Source organism: Atractosteus spatula, chromosome 17, assembly GCF_055471065.1.
Source record: "Atractosteus spatula isolate fAtrSpa1 chromosome 17, fAtrSpa1.hap1, whole genome shotgun sequence".
Taxonomy (NCBI): Eukaryota; Metazoa; Chordata; class Actinopteri; order Semionotiformes; family Lepisosteidae; genus Atractosteus; species Atractosteus spatula.
In genome coordinates this window covers 9,496,793-9,512,453 of record NC_142722.1, presented here as the reverse complement: position 1 = coordinate 9,512,453, position 15,661 = coordinate 9,496,793, and the positions used below count along the sequence as shown (strand labels likewise).

General features: G+C 43.8%; 3 protein-coding genes across 5 annotated transcripts in view; 2 read left to right on the top strand and 1 right to left on the bottom strand.

The window, feature by feature from the left end:
• The first annotated feature begins 481 nt into the window (after window positions 1–481).
• On the top strand, window positions 482–7,169 carry aldh3b4 (aldehyde dehydrogenase 3 family, member B4). Its single transcript, XM_088935907.1, has 10 exons — window positions 482–537; window positions 1,547–1,742; window positions 2,301–2,411; window positions 3,499–3,619; window positions 4,069–4,154; window positions 4,605–4,686; window positions 4,947–5,336; window positions 5,730–5,896; window positions 6,098–6,197; window positions 6,970–7,169. The coding sequence occupies exons 1-10, from the start codon at window positions 482–484 to the stop codon at window positions 7,167–7,169; spliced, it is 1,509 nt and encodes a 502-aa protein (XP_088792033.1).
• A 1,808-nt stretch (window positions 7,170–8,977) lies between these two features.
• Window positions 8,978–14,300, bottom strand: mmab (metabolism of cobalamin associated B). Its single transcript, XM_088935745.1, has 9 exons — window positions 14,088–14,300; window positions 13,669–13,730; window positions 13,424–13,517; window positions 11,275–11,332; window positions 10,874–10,946; window positions 10,333–10,430; window positions 9,842–9,906; window positions 9,416–9,475; window positions 8,978–9,232 (listed from the first exon to the last, which is right to left on the bottom strand). Exons 1-9 carry the CDS (start codon window positions 14,198–14,200, stop codon window positions 9,133–9,135), a joined length of 723 nt encoding a protein of 240 aa, XP_088791871.1. The 5' UTR covers window positions 14,201–14,300; the 3' UTR covers window positions 8,978–9,132.
• An 84-nt stretch (window positions 14,301–14,384) lies between these two features.
• The window catches only part of mvk (mevalonate kinase), a 63,798-nt gene continuing 62,521 nt past the window's right edge, over window positions 14,385–15,661 (top strand). For all 3 annotated transcript variants that reach the window (XM_088935717.1, XM_088935718.1, XM_088935716.1), the window contains exons 1-3: window positions 14,385–14,704; window positions 15,023–15,115; window positions 15,261–15,408. In XM_088935717.1, coding sequence (XP_088791843.1) covers window positions 15,038–15,115; window positions 15,261–15,408 — 226 coding nt within the window. In that variant the 5' untranslated portion in view covers window positions 14,385–14,704; window positions 15,023–15,037. The remainder of the gene's footprint in view (window positions 14,705–15,022; window positions 15,116–15,260; window positions 15,409–15,661) is intronic.

Genomic DNA, 15,661 nt, shown 5'->3' with positions numbered 1-15,661 from the left:
TGAGTTAAGATCTAAATGCATTCAGGGTAGGTGAATTTCTGATAACCCTGGTGATAGTATCTCAGAGCAAGAAAGGGCCCCGGACTCTCTAGAATGTATACGAACTTGGGGGACAAACAATACAAGCGTCTGAAAACAATTTCAGAGCTTTTTTTTAGAATTATCTTAATCGACGTGTGCTGATAGCCAAATACATACTAATATAAACCTCTAAGTTATTGTATTGGGTCTTAGAAAGGGATTATGAAATAGGGTAGTAACAAATGAGTTTTGTTTACGCTTCAACTTTTAAAAAAAAGTTGGAGTCATCAATGATTGATTAAAAGCCCACCTGCGTTTTTTTTTTTAGTCATGGGGTAGATCAACTCTACTGCGCAGCCTCAGAGACCCGTTAATACTTGGAAAGCGTTCGAAGAGACGCAAAGATTTAAACGCCGAACTTTTCTGGTTAATCTGTTTCTGCAGTAACATTTTGTGAAGGATGTCCAGCGTGCCGACAAGTCCCTCTCCTTCTCGGTGGTTTAAGTCATTAAGGAGGTAGGTGCGGTGTGTTAATGTCTATCTTTAATTCATCATTTTTTATAAAAGAAATAAAATAAGAGCCCACCCAAGTCAACATCCATGTAAACAGATATGCATTATTTGCTTATTTTCTGTATAGTCGCTAAAGCAGTTGAATAATGCTTAGATACCCAGCAAACATCTTAATTCGTGTGACCATTCTTTTGATAAAGCCTTCAATATTGTTCGTAATGTTTTTTTCTGGTGTTTAATATTGTGTTTGCATTACGTTTAATGGCTGCATATTTTTTATTTAGTTTTTTTTCTTAAATGGACAGCTTTAGTTTTTCGCTCATACAAGCTCTGTAATTAGTGAGCTCTTAATTTTATGTCCGTAGCTCGTTGTCAGAATAGAAGAGCTTCAATTTAGCAACGGTTTTGAGGGTTGCGCTTAAAATAACGAGCTAAACGACAAAAGTAAGCTTAATATTATTCCCACTTTCTGTCCCTTCTCTGAGCTCGGGGTGTGAAGCATCTCTCACGCTTGCAAAACTGTTTTAAGAACATCGGTCTCATTTTAACAGCCTCTTAGAACTCAACGAAGAGAGAAAGTTCAGGCAACCCGTAACAATTGTGTCCCAGCTGGAAGCAGAAAATCAAAACATTAGTTGCAAGCAAACTTAACTTTTTGAAAGGTTGGAAACTGATCTAATCCATGTTTAAACGTGTAGGGAACATTTCAGATGTAACCTCTTAAGCAATATTGTATTAGATCCTAACAGGACATTACAAAACCTCCCTTAAAAGTATATCAAGATTTTGTTTCCTCATAAAAAATATGAGCTGGTCAACTTCCTATGGTTTTATATTTTTAATTTAATTACAAATGTACACTAAAAGCACTGGTTATTGTTGCCAACATATTTTTTTTTCTTGTATATCATGCATGATGATTTGTGAGGCGACTGAACACAAGGAGTAGTGACGTGCGTATCAGACTTGCACAGGGAAGCTGGTGCGGTATATTGACGTTTCTTGCCTGTAGAACCCGCTCCAGTGATCTGTGCGTGAAGTCCTGCCCTGCGCTGTGTGCGGAGCTCCTGAAGAGAGCCAGGGCTGCACTCCAGGCTGGCAGGACGGCGCGGGAGTCCTTCCGCCTCGCCCAGCTGGAGGCGCTAGTGCGTATGCTGGGGGATCACGAGAATGAGTTTGTGGACGCCCTCTCCAGAGACCTCCACAAGGTAGGGCACGGTGGTCTCCGGGTGCCGACTTGCAGAGCATGCCGGTTCAGACTTGTAGCCGGTTCTGCCTCGGGCAAACGGCATATTGAGCTGGCTGGTGGCTTATGCGAGATCGAGAGCTCAAGCAGTACAGCAGGGGACTATTGTACAAGAGGTCAAAGCGGCACAAAACCTGTGACCACTTGCATTAAAACAGAACTGCCTTTTAAAACTGTTAATGCGGGTGTGAATTTCTTTATCCCTGTTGAAACAGGTGTTTGTGCCCAACGTCCTCTTGGCTGCCTCACTTGTATTTTTATTGTTCGAATCAGTAGTTCATAAGAAGCCCCTTTCGACCAGGTTTTGTGCAGGTGAAGTATAATGAAAGCCTATTTTTGATGTACTTTTAAGCCTCTGGGCCATCATAAACCTTTTCCTTAAAGCCTTTAAATGCGACCCTCTCAAAACGCTCATTACAGTATGACTTCCGTTTGGCATTGGTGCTCTGTTCCTTGCAATACTGCATGATTGCGCGCTTAAGTGTTCTGCTAGAAAAGTGGATCCCTCCTCCTTCGGCAGCCCCGCTTTGAGACCTTGCTGTCGGAGGTGATGCTGGTGAAGAACGAGGCCCTCTTTGCCATCAACAACCTGAAGAAATGGATGGAGCCAGAGCGTGTGGAGCGCACCCTGGTACTCTTTTTGTTTTTTAAGATCACTTTATTGGCCATATACAATTTCTTGCATTAGGAATGTGTCTTTCCTCATACCCCAGCCTCCTCTCCATGAGACACACAGACAGGGAGAGAAGCTTGGGGTCAGAGTGCAGGGTCAGCCATTTATACAGCACCCCTGGAGCAGTTGGGGTTAAGGGCCTTGCTCAGGGGCCCAAACGGAGTAGGATTCCTCTGTCAGTCACGGGATATGAACCGGCAACCTTCCAGCCACAGGCGCGGATCCTGAACCACACAGCCACCACACCGCCCTCTTGCTGTTTGTGTGGGGTTTGCTGGAAAAGTGCCCGTGTGCCAGCCTTTTCCCCTCACGATTGACCCTTGGCGTGTAGTGTGTGGTAGGACTAAAGAGTTACATAAATAATGTCACAGTTATGTAGTTGTCTTATGAAGGAACTTGGATCTCGGATTATGTGTGGCGGGGGGGGGGGGGAGCTCATGGGGTCTCCTGAAGTAAAAGGATTAGAAACCGTTCCAACTTCGTAAATCTGTGTAGCAAAACATTGTGCAATTTGCCTCTCTTACAAAACGGTGCATTGTGTGCTGTGTGCCAAGGATTACTCTGGCTCCGGTTTGTTCTCCTCGCCATGGGTTTAGCTGGTGTCTGTCCACCTTTCTGCCTCATGTGCTTTGGTAACTGCATGATTTTGTTGGAAAACGCGTCTGGATTAGTGCCGGCTAGGAATGGGGAAAATAAGAGTCTGTGAAAAATGTCTTATAGAAACATTTGGGATCTCCTTCCGGTAGGTCGACGTTCTGGTTTACAGTGTATTGAAGGAATTGAATCTTTGAGAACTGACAAAAGTTTCAGGGAGGGGAAAAAAAGTAATTTATACTTCCTACAAGCCAGTTATACAGAAGTAAACTCAAGCTTTAAATAATCTTAAATGCCCAAATGTGTGTTGTTTGTGGGGGGGATAACCTTGTCAGTTGTCTCAGTTTCCGTTTGTCAGAAACGAGGTGTGCCAGCAGGTGGAGGTGTTTGCTGTGGAATAGCAGGGCCTGCGGTGCCCCACTCTGAGGCTGGCTGTTTTTTTCTGTAACAGACCACCTCGCTGGATGAGTGTTTCGTGGTGAGCGAGCCCCTGGGGGTGGTCCTGATCGTTGCGGCCTGGAGCAGCCCCATCCAGCTGTGCCTCGTCCCGCTGGTTGGAGCTATAGCCGCAGGTAGGACACCTGCAATGCCTGGGGTTCCCCAGACACGCAGTCGGGGGGTTATGAGGATTTGATAGAAAGCGCGTTAGTCAGTCCTGGATCTACCTGAAGAAAAAATGTTTTTGCTCGCACCTAGAGATGTTAACTTAGTGTGTCTGACAATGTAAAATACCTAGTGGTAGTGTTTTACACTACAGCTTAGTTATGTTGACAGCTATAGAGATTGTTTATATTCTAGCAGAAGTTTTATCCATGTAGTTGACCTAAAAAACTAGGAGATGGGTGGCTGTAAAGAATAATGCAGAACATTGCTTTTTCTTGGTTATTTCCCATTGAAACATGACTTTAGTTTCCCATTAGCTCCCTTTTCACATGCATTAACAACCAAAAATTAATATTCTTGGGTGGATATCCACATCAAGGTGGAGAGAGCTTGCTTTGTGTTTTATTGTGTTTCCCAGGCAACTGCGTTATCATTAATCCCCCTGAGATCACCTCTCATGCTGCAGAGCTGCTACAGAGGCTTCTCCCCTCCTACCTGGACAACGTGAGTTTCTGGACCTTAATCGGACAACTCCCCTGCATGGGCTGCCTCTCTTGTCATCTTAATGAAGAATTGAACTCCATCCACTGTGCATCAGACTTAACAGACCATGATGCCAGGGCTTCTGGAGGCTCATTAGTTGCTTAACAGCTACTTGAATGGGGCTCTTCAGAGGACATTAAGTTAATTAATGGACACTTGCACAGGCACTAAATTTAAGAATGATGAATCAAGTCAGGAAATGGTTGTTCTTTGCTACATAAATGGTTTGGAAATCTGTAAATTGGAAATCCTCTTTTAGTAAGTTTCTGTAGTACACATTCAGTTCTGTTGGTCATGTGCACCAGTGCAATGAATTGCTTATTTGCATGTATGCTCCGATACAAAGCCTTTAAGCCCTCTAAGGGCTCAGCACTCCCCCCAGCACAGCGTTCATGCTGGTTCTTGTCTCAGGAGTGCTATCATGTGATCCGCGGTGGGCCTGGAGACCTCACTGACATGGTGGAACTCAAATTTGATCACGTCTTTTTCACAGGTAACCACTTTATTTCACATTTGGGTAATTCTTTTTTTATGTTATACATGCCATCTTGCTAGCATTAAAAAATATTCACCACCAGCATTGATTCTGTCTTGATCTGCAATGCAATGCAGTGCAACCGCAGTGCTTAGAGAGATGTTCTCAGGCTTTCCAAACTACCCCTTTTGCCTCATTTGAAAACTAGTGACTAGTTTCTCAGAAATGTCCCCGAGGACGAATGCCAACCTGATCTCTGGTTTTGCTTGGCCCTCCAGGCAGCGGTGTCGATGGGGGGAGGGTGATGAAGGCAGCAGCCCCCACACTGACGCCTGTCACTCTGGTCCTGGGAGGAAAGAATCCCTGTTACGTGGACCGGGACTGCGATGTAAGCACTGCTGCTCGTCGCATTGCCTGGGCGCGCTTCCAGAATGCGGGCCAGAGTGCGGCGGCACCCGGTTACGTGCTGTGTCATGGCGAAGTTAAGGACACGCTGGTGCAGGCCTTGCGGGCCTGCCTGCTGCACTTCTATGGCCCCGACCCCCGCCAGTCCGGCAGCTTTGGGCGTCTGGTGAGCTCGGAGCACTTCGCCCGCGTCCGTGACCTGCTGCAGAGCTCCGGGAAAGTGGCAGTAGGGGGCCAGGTGAATGAGGCCGAGAGATACATAGGTAAGTGTGCCTGGAAAAAGAAATGCATCAAAAGCTGTAATACTGGTACAGGTGCAAGTCTCTGAGGAACAGTGCAAGAATCGATGGCTCTCGAAAGCAATGGGCTCCAGTTTCTGCAGTGTAAAAAGTTAAAGTGAACCGAACTGATCCCCACTGCCAATCAATGAGTACAGCAATTTGACTGTAGTTCTCTAGCACTTTGCTACAAAGGATGTCTAGTTGCTGAATAAAGGTGAAAGCTTAACGTGTGTTCTGGAAGCTTTTCTGTAGGCCCTCTTCGGTTTCAACCGCGAAAACTAATCTTTACTGCGTTGGCCCTTTCACAAGTGTGAACTATGAATAATGGCAAACCCATTAATGCTATTCATTTTGAAAAGTCTCTTGTCCTGTCAGCTCCCACAGTGCTGACGGATGTGCAGGAGATGGACCCCATCATGCAGCAGGAAGTCTTGGGCCCAGTTCTTCCCATCCTGACCGTACACAGCACAGAAGAGGCCATCTCCTTCATTCGCCAGCAGCCGAAGCCTCTGTGTCTGTACGTCTACTCTAACAACAGCAAGGTACAGCACTCGCACACACAAGCAGTCAGGACCTACTTAGCCTACATGGATTTTACTGGCGTATTCTGAGAATACGATTATAAAGGAAGGGGAAAGATTTTGCTGAATAAGTTGAAATGCCTCCAAAGCTAAATAGCACACACTGTGTTACTGTATTCCATCTGGGATGGGACTGAAATAACCTCTTGGTGTTTGTTGCAGATTATTTCCCAGATGATGGAATGCACCTCCAGTGGGAGCTTCTGCTCCAATGACAGCATTCTCCAGACCATGATGGCCACAATGCCATTTGGAGGAGTCGGTAAGGAATGGAGGCATTTGAGAACTTCTGAAGTTTGGTATTTGCCTTATGTCTCTTATGCATTTCTTTCCAGTGTTGAGCAAAATTTTAGATTTTAAATTTACCTAAACCCAATCTGATAAAAGGAAAAGGTGCTGTACCACAATCTGCTCAATACTCATAATACTTAACTGAAGCTAGGGGTGGGCTTAAGCAGGCTGACATGGTAATGCCAAGAATAAATCCATTAGAAGCTTTAGTATAAAGGTTAGGTGAACTTTGGCTATAAAATTTATGTATTACTGTTTTAGACCTTAATCCTACTCCCGAAACACCACCTTGTCAACATTCGCAGCTTGAAAGAGAGATACTTAATTTCTTACACCAGCGATTTTTCTGGACACTCTGGACACTTAAAGCACTGCATGGCGCAAGGCCGCTCACCACACACCAGCTATCGGTGGGGAAGCCAATCCATAGATGGATGTTGAATGCGTTGCTTCTGACGTTCTTTGGTGACAAAGTTCAGAACACACATGCGAGTTCGGCCTAGAAGACATTTGGTATAATTTTTCCTTGGACAGGAGTAGGTAACCTTGACTCTTTGGGTCCATCTTGCTTACAATAAACCGCCAATTTATTAACGTGATATTCAGTAGCATGGCCATTCAGGTAATGCACAATGGTTGAAGCTGTACTTGAATTCAGACGTTCTACAATAGATGATTATTGCAAAAGCCAGCACTGCCTGCTTCAGCTTGCTCTTCTAACCTGGTCCTCTCTGGGCGAACAGGTGCTAGCGGGATGGGCTCCTACCACGGGCGCTACAGCTTCGACACATTCTCGCACAAGAAGTCCTGTGTGCTCCGCGGCACGCGGATCGAGTGCGTCACCTACCTGCGCTACCCGCCCTACGAGGACCGCAGCCTGTCCCTCATGATGTGGGCCGGCTCTCTGTCCCGCAAGAGCCAGGCCTGGTGCCAGATCCTGTGAGGGCCCGAGCACCCCGCGCCTGGAGTCTTGGGTCTTTCAGAGACATGCCTTTTGCAAGGGAAGGAAGGTATAGCGGTCTAGTGACCTACATGCTTCCTTGCTGAAATGGAGCAGGAGGCACCAGTGCACAGGAAGGTTAGATCTAACACTGTAGAATGTGAGGTGTACTGGCCAGGACTGAGCTACAGGTGTGGCATGTATCTTCACAGGTCTTGGAGCTGGGTTCACTTACCGGTGACTTAGGTGTTCACTGTTTGTTGTCTTTGTGGTGCTGTTTCTGTGTGTTAGGGGGGAGTCTTGGGTTGACATTGCAGGAACAAATTTACAAACCACTTTAACAAGATGTGCTTTGCAAATTTGTTTCCATCTGTATCAGCACTCTATAGTGCTGCTATATTTTAAGTGCAACATTCATTGTAATTTCTTTGGCCTTGAACTTGGAACTTCACAAGTTTATATGTATCCAAAGCATCTCCAATAAGCAGCTGAATGCTGTTAATGTAAGTAAGACCTTCAAGGAAACGTGACTAGAAAGTGGTTTAGCTCTATCAGCATTCCGAAAAAGTACAATTTGAAGGCAGGTACAAAGGGTCATGTATTTGATTAGCATTTTCAAATGGTACACAGTAATCAAACAGTAATATTTTACTAAAAATTGCTATGTTTTTTGACATAGTCCCTCTTAAAATGGAAAAAATCTGAATTCAGTAAAAGTAGGCAGTGGTCATGGATAAACAAGTCATGTAGTGTTTGAGAAATTTCTCCCTCACTGGTTTTGAAATAATACTGACTTCATACATAAGATTGACTCTTCAGGATGAAGGTTCATAATGCATTTAACTTTTGGATAAGAAACATCTTGCGCTTTTAGAAGGATTTTAATCTTTCCCTAATTTTAAAGGAGGATTAGACATTGTTATGCAGTACAATTATGTTCTTCTTATCCAGTCTGTTCTGCATGCTCGTCGCATCAAAACTATTTCTGTAACTAAATCGTTAGTGCATGCCCACAATGTTGAAGCTACTTTAGAAACCACACTATTGAGTATCGCACAAATGTAGGAGTGTCGTCACTTTATATTAAAAGTATGGGAGGCTGAGGTCAAACCTAAGGGTATTTTGCAGTGCTTATAGAGTCACCTTCGGGTATAATATAGGCATCTGTGCAGTGTTCGCATAACTTTAAACTTAGGAAAAGGGGGATTTCTTCAAAAACGGTTACAGAAATGTGATGGGTGCAGAGTTAACTGATAGTCTTCTATAAAGCAAACAGACTGAAATACTTAGAGATAACTGTACTGTAAATCTAAAACGAGAGAGACTGTTTCAAGGACTTGTGATGCTGATGTATTCAAGATCTGAATGATTTTGCACCTCCAAATGTAAAAGGAATTTGCAAGAAACCCAGATTTATAACCAGTTGTACCAGTATCCTAACATTTCCCAGCTATTCAGGTTTTAAACATTTACTTTTTGACTGCTTTGATCAGAATCATACCCGTTGTCTTTTTTTCCATAGGCACTGCTTCTATACCTGCTTGTGATGTTGCCAGTTTCTAACTTGGTGGCTTGATTTCTTTGTGAAGTGCTTAATCTTAATGTAGAGGCCACTTGTTTACCTGCCTGGTCCGTGTAGATTGATTTACACGTTTGTCACATTGTTTGCATGTTGTGCATAAAATAAAATATATATTTATACAAAATATTCTTGGGGAATCTGAAAATAAATAGTAAAGAAAGTGCTAGCCATGCCTTACTTTCTTTTCCAGATTTAGCCAAAAGTAAAAGAACATGGATCTTGCAAAGTATTTTCAAAATCAGGATGCATTGCATTTTCATTAAAGATACACATTTTTAAACATATTGCAACAAGACTTAGGAAAAAACTGAACATGCATATACATCTTTCGTATATACACGGTGTCGTCTTCAAGGTGCAGACGTAATGGCTTTCCCAGATGGGTTATTTCTCTCCCTCTTCCTTTGGCCTCCTGTAGATAATCTCTTTCTTTCCTTCTTTCATTGCTGCATACCGGGCCAAAGTGAACAGGTAATCGCTGAGCCTGCGAGCAAATTCCAAGGGAACATTTTCAGCGATTCAAAACACCAGTCTGCTCGCCTTAAAGCATACCTAGAGCTCCCTTTATGTGTGATGTTATACTGTTCATGCAGGGTTGCAGTACACTGCTGCAGGATGTCCTTCAGTCTACATCTGGAAGCAGAGAATTGCCTGAAATGTACCGTACCTGTTCAGGTACTTGGCTACATTGGCATCTGATTCTCCTGCTCGTACAATCGGGGCCACGCTAGAAGAGAAAAAGTTTAAGCCACTTGCTAAAACACCGCTTGTTTAGATTATTCCTAAACATTGTTTGTTTTTTTAAAGAGTGTACAGGATGTCATCATGGAAAAAATATTGATGGGTTTCTCAAAATACATTTTTGGCTCTCCAGTTTTTTTTCTTCTTGTTGGACCTGGAGTTTGTGAACTATTTGCCCAATCTTTTGAAGCTGGGCACCTACTACGAGAAGTTTCATTATACATAACTCTAATCTAGTGAGAAAGCCGTTTCCCCATGTGCTACAAGATGTTGAAAGTTATCCTGATACCCGATGTCTTTGGGTTCCAGTCCCAGCTACTGTTAATAATGCTGGCTGTGCAGTAGCACCGACCTGCGCTCTGCTCTGCGACACACAGCCCGGGCCAAGTGCAATGCGGCACTGCTCTTGCCTCCAGACTGCAGAAAAAAAGAACAGGCATTGGTGCACAACATGCCATCTTCAGCCAGTATTGCACAGTGTAAAGGTATTTCAAGATTGAGCATGTCTTTATATAACTTAGCAGTCATCTTCATGAAGGGAAAAGGTACATGCAATGAGTCGCCAAGACACAAAGTAATCTGGTAATCAAAGTAATCAAGTCACTCTAGCAAAGAGATGAAACTTAAAAGGTAAATTAATGCATGGAAACATGGAGTTTTTTTTCCTCCTCCTTTTACATTGTGGAGACCTTGTTAACATTCACTTTACCATGCAAAGTGCCTGAATGGATGTTTTACATGTGACCATTCGCTTCTGGTTACTAGTCAAGGGGATGCAAGTCACTGCAGGCTGTTCGGCGAGTCGGGGGCTGTGCCAGTGGGCTTTGGAAAGAGGTTACTCACAGGCAGAATGAAGCTGGTCAAGGGCGGTAGCTCGTCTGTGTATTTATCAATCCAGCGCTCCAGCTCGAAGACTGGCTCTGCACCAAACTTTGTCCTTTCTGCAACGTGAGCATTTTAGGGAGGTTTTCAGGGGAAACTGGAATTAGAGCATCTACAACACTTAAGTAAGTTCCACTCCCATGTCTTCATGTAGTTAGCTAAGAGAACTGAAAAGTCTTGATATCAGGAGGAATTTGTGACCTATTACATTCTTATACAAGTGGTTACGTGTTAAATCCCTGGTTTAGTCCTATATTTCATTTTATTGTGTACATAACCTTCATTAAATATTGTAAATATTACATTGACTCAAAGCCTTGAAACCTGCAACACAATATTGTTTTCAGTGACTTCTGCTCCCATTTTCCTCAAGGATTAACTGCTACAGGTGCTCTGAAAGTTGAGGATACGCGGTTTAGGAGCTGGACTCAGCTTTGCCAGAAACCCAACCAGCACTGCTTTCGATTTTTGCATTTCCCAACCAAACTATTTTAGTAGTTACCTATGTGGCTTTGTCTGGCAGAAGTCAGGGGAGTGGCGATATTTGATCCAACATCTTGCAGGACGCACTGAATCTGTGGATGATTAAATATGAACTATTTTTCCAGTCTTAATGTGTTATTTTATTATTTTATGGTGTAACTGGAGTTTGGAGGATGACCACCATCCATACTATGACACCACACGATTATGATCATGAAGGAATCGTCAGGGAGGTTAAGTGAATTTGAGACAGGCTAACTATGAAGTTGTTGTTATACTGTCGATTTGAACACAGCCCACCATTTTTTCCTGTTTTCCTTTGTTTTTTTTTATTCAGCTGTTTACTAAAAATCTCCAAACTATAAACCCCTTTTCTTCATGCATGACGTTTTGAGCGGCGTATGACCCTCCAAGCCTGACCTTGTGCAGCTCCTCTGTGAAAACATGGCCCTGATCCAGGCAGAACTCTCTGGCTAATCTGGAGAAAGAACAGAGAGTCCTATCTAGCAAGGATTTTGCACCATTGTCAAATATTTTACATAGTTACACACATTGTCAAGGATATCAGAGTCACCTTCTCTAAACTCCTTCAAATCCAGACTCAAAATCCTCTTCTTCAGAAAAGCCTTTACTTAACTAGTTCCATTCTTCACCCCTCTGCTTTTCTTAGTACCACCATCCACAGTCTCCTCTGTATATTGTAATTGTGTTTTATCTTGTGTATTTTTCTTATTTATTGTTGTTGTCATCCTGTAAAGCACTTTGAGAAACCACCTTTAAAGGCGCTATATAAAATTAAAATAAAGTTTATTATTATTATAAATATACATTTGTTACACTACAAGAAATGAAAGGAGCCACGACTGGAAAATATGTCTACCTCTTGATTATTTCTTTTTGAAAAAGGTGTTCTCCTTTTTTAGAAAGTGCACTAAATTTAACATATGGCAAATGGTCCATCATCCATCCATTTTCTAACTTCTCCTTCCAGCCCAGGGTCACAGAGACACCCTATCCCAGCAAGCAATGGGCTCAAGGCAGGATACGCCTTGGACAGGAAGCCAGCCAAACAGAGCACACACAAACAGACACACCCTCACACCTAGGGCCAATTATCCCAGAGGCCAATTAACCTACCAGGATATTTTCCGCTGTGGGAGGAAGCCCTCACAAGCACAGGTACTCATACAAACTCCAGGCAGGTCGCTCCCCAGGATTGGGGACAGCGACTGGGGACCCCAGTGCTGTGAGGCCACAGTGCTAACCAGTGCCCCACAAAAAGTCCTTATGGATATTTTAGTTATGTTCTTGCTGAGCCTGAAGCACAGATCGTACGACCCCGTCCTGCATGATCACACTGTTCATTGTCAATACTGTATATGGTGTAACTCCATGACGTTCAGGATCAGTGGCAGCAGCTTTGCCACCTTCCAGCCTAGTCTGGTAACATCTCAGATGCAAAGCAAGACTGATTCTGGTCAGCAGTGGGGGTGGGAGGCCTCCAAGGAAAACCAGATTGCTGCTGTAACAGATGTTTAGACCAGTAGGTGGCGTTCTTCCTTCTGAACAAGAATTCCCAAACTAACACCCCTGTATGGGGGCAAAGGGACTGTGCCAGCCTCCTGGTGAGACATTAAACCAGGTCCCGATACGGATATCATCATATTTACAAAAGCAGGGGTGTCAACCCAGGTGTCCTGGCTACGTCAGAAAGGCGACAAACACGAGGGGCGTCCAGCTTCTGCGGTTGCTAAGTGATCCGAGGATCTCATCCACATGTTTCTTGACTTGAAAACCGGCAGCATATCAGCTTCACCAGCATGGCTGAGTAGCTTGTTCCGATTCCCACAGCCCTTTGTTCCATTCCACTCCGGGTTTGCAGGATCGGGCTTAAATTCCCCCTTAATTCAAGTGGGGAAGCAGTTTCTCCCTACTGGTCCAGAATGGTCCAGGTCCATTCTCAAGGAACCCAGTCATCCCAGTCACAAACTGTTTTCTCTCCTACCGTCCGGTAAACGGTACCGAAGCATTCAGTCAAAGACTAACAGTTTACGAACAGCTTCTACCTCCAGGCAATAAGACTGCTAAACAGCCAACCTGCAGCTCCTTCAGCAAATCACCCCTAATGGCTACATGGACACACAGTTTTCATTGTATTCGGCATACTGCACTACTTGGACATAATATATTGCATACACCCTGGACACATCGCAGCTCTATTTATATTGAGCTCTGTCTGAATTTATTTTATTCCATTTCTAGCGCACTATTATGTATTATTATGTAACCTTATTTTGTAACTTTAATTTTGTGATTTTTACCCCCCTTGAGCTCACAGAAAAGAAATTTCAATGCCAGCAACTACTGCTGCACGCTGTATTGTTGTGCAATTGATAAATAAACTTTGACTGATTGATTGATTGACTCTACATGATTTGCTGCGTAGTGGGGCTGCTGGTACAGACCGGATGCAGCACTTCACTGATGAGGAGCCCAACTGTATATGAAGAGCTTTGAGAGCTTGTGGGATGTAGTGCACAGCAGGAATGTAAGAGTTTGTTCATATTACCCAATAGCAGAAGACAGCTCATCTGTTGTTCCTAATGCATCGAACACCTGGTCTTCCTTGGGCCTTCTCTCCCCTGTGAAAGTGCTGGAGAATCCTTCCAGCAGAGAGAGGGAGGGACGGAAAGCAATAACAAGGTTGATTTACTGATGAGATACTATCAAGTACATTTTTTTTTAAATCGCGGGGGTAATATTAACTCGACGAATGCTTATTTCATTATGTTGTAAGACAGAGACGGCACCAACCTTTATCTCCCGTCCTGGTGTAAATCTTAGGTATTGGTGCATTGTTGCTAGTAGTCGTTGAACTAAGAATTAAGAATGATTAAAATATTGCGTATTAGACAATAACGTAAAAAAAAGCTTCAAAGTCTACATCCCTGTTTCTAATAGTATACATTTTTTTATTTTACGACTGTTACAAAATGCAGTATTATATGACGTGAAATATCGAGCTAGCTACATAAAATTCCAAGAGTCCGGGTTTTGTTATATTGGCTGGATTGCAAGTCATTTAACTAACGTATTAGCAAGAAGGACGATATTTTAATTTGTAATTAACCCCAGACCTATTTTTCTCTTCGGAGCGACAACACATTAGTAATTAATTGTTAAGGTACACGCCAGTATGCTGATGCTGTAATGCAGCTAGCTAAACACCTCACCCTCCCTCTTTTCCGCTGACACTTAAAGCCCGGATCCACGACGTGCTTAAATGCTTGCAGGAGAATTTAAGAGCACAGCGGAGAGGGACATTTTTTACAAACAGAGTCGCCATTCATAAAAGCGTGAGTACCACAGCGCGCAAGTCGATTAGGTGTATCCACCTCCTGGGTTTAAAGGTGGACAAGGTTTGACCTAGTGCGGCTGCCGTACTCGGTCCCTCTGCTCGGGTCATCGCACGACCAATGGGACGAGTGTGCAGCCAGCCCGGTGATTGGCGCTTGCGCGGTCTGTACAGCCCCTTTCAAAACCTGACTGGCTGTCAGCTGCCAAAACACTCGTCCGGCAGGTCTGACGCTTTGCTTTTTGGTATTATGCTTGCAAGTGAGTGGGGGGGGGGGGGTTGGCATTTGTTGAGATGCGCTACTGCACGAGGAAAAGGATTGGACAGATGTTTTAAGACTGGCATGTGTCCCTTACCATTCAGGGGATAATCCCAATGTTTTGTCTCTCTTGAAAATTGCAAAACTGTTGGGGATGATGAGGACCGCATAGATACCGTGCTCAGTCGTGGATGACAGCAGCGCTGAGAAACGTCGGGAGTTTTATTTGCGAGCAGGTAAGCTAAACATCTGTAGTCAGGTGCATTTTTGTTTTAACACATGACGTCTCTTTAATGGGAACGTGCATGCTGTTTGTTATCACTTTAAAGTGTGGCAAGATGCTAGCTTACACACTCATCAGTTGTACTGTATCTGAAAGGTGCAGATGTGAAATACAGTAGCTAGCGTTTGCCCTTGCATTACATACAGCAAACGGAAATGTAGTCAACAGTTATCTTGCGGATGTTTGTGGAGGTACTAATCTGTTTCTTTAGATATGTGTGTGATATAGCTTGTTGCTCTGTAACGCCAAGTTAATGCTTTTTCTTTGTCAGGGACACGACTGAACCATGCAAGCGAAGGAGCACATCGTGTCTGCGCCTGGGAAAGTTATTTTTCATGGAGAACACGCGGTAGTACACGGGAAAGTGAGTCCGCGTGTATCATAATATCAGTAAACTTCAAATGCAGAAACCCATTGCATGGTATCTGTCCATTGTGTTGTCACTGCATCTTCATCCCGAGCCTTAATATCACCTCTCTTTTGAACTGCTTTTATCTGCATTGTTTCAGTTGGCTCTGGCTGTCGGTTTAGACCTGCGGACCTACCTGCGCCTACAGCCGAGCTCTTCAGGAAGAGTCTCAGTTAACCTCCCCAATATTGACACCTTCCTCAGCTGGGACCTGTCCTCGCTGCAGGACCTGCTCCCAGATTGCACAGGTGGGCGCACTGCTTCCCTGTAAGTCATATCTAACTAATTCTCTCCATGTGCTCTAGTCTGTTATGTGAAAATTGATAGTACAGTGTTCAAGAGGTGCCATTCAGAGTGCTAAAAAGATCATCTTTCATGGACAATGATATCTCCAGCTGGAATGAAGGAACAGAGTGGGTGTTTATAACTTTTCCTTACGAATCCAAATTAAAGACTGATCTCTATTCAATGTGGAGCTCCATTGTCCAGTTAAGTGAGTGG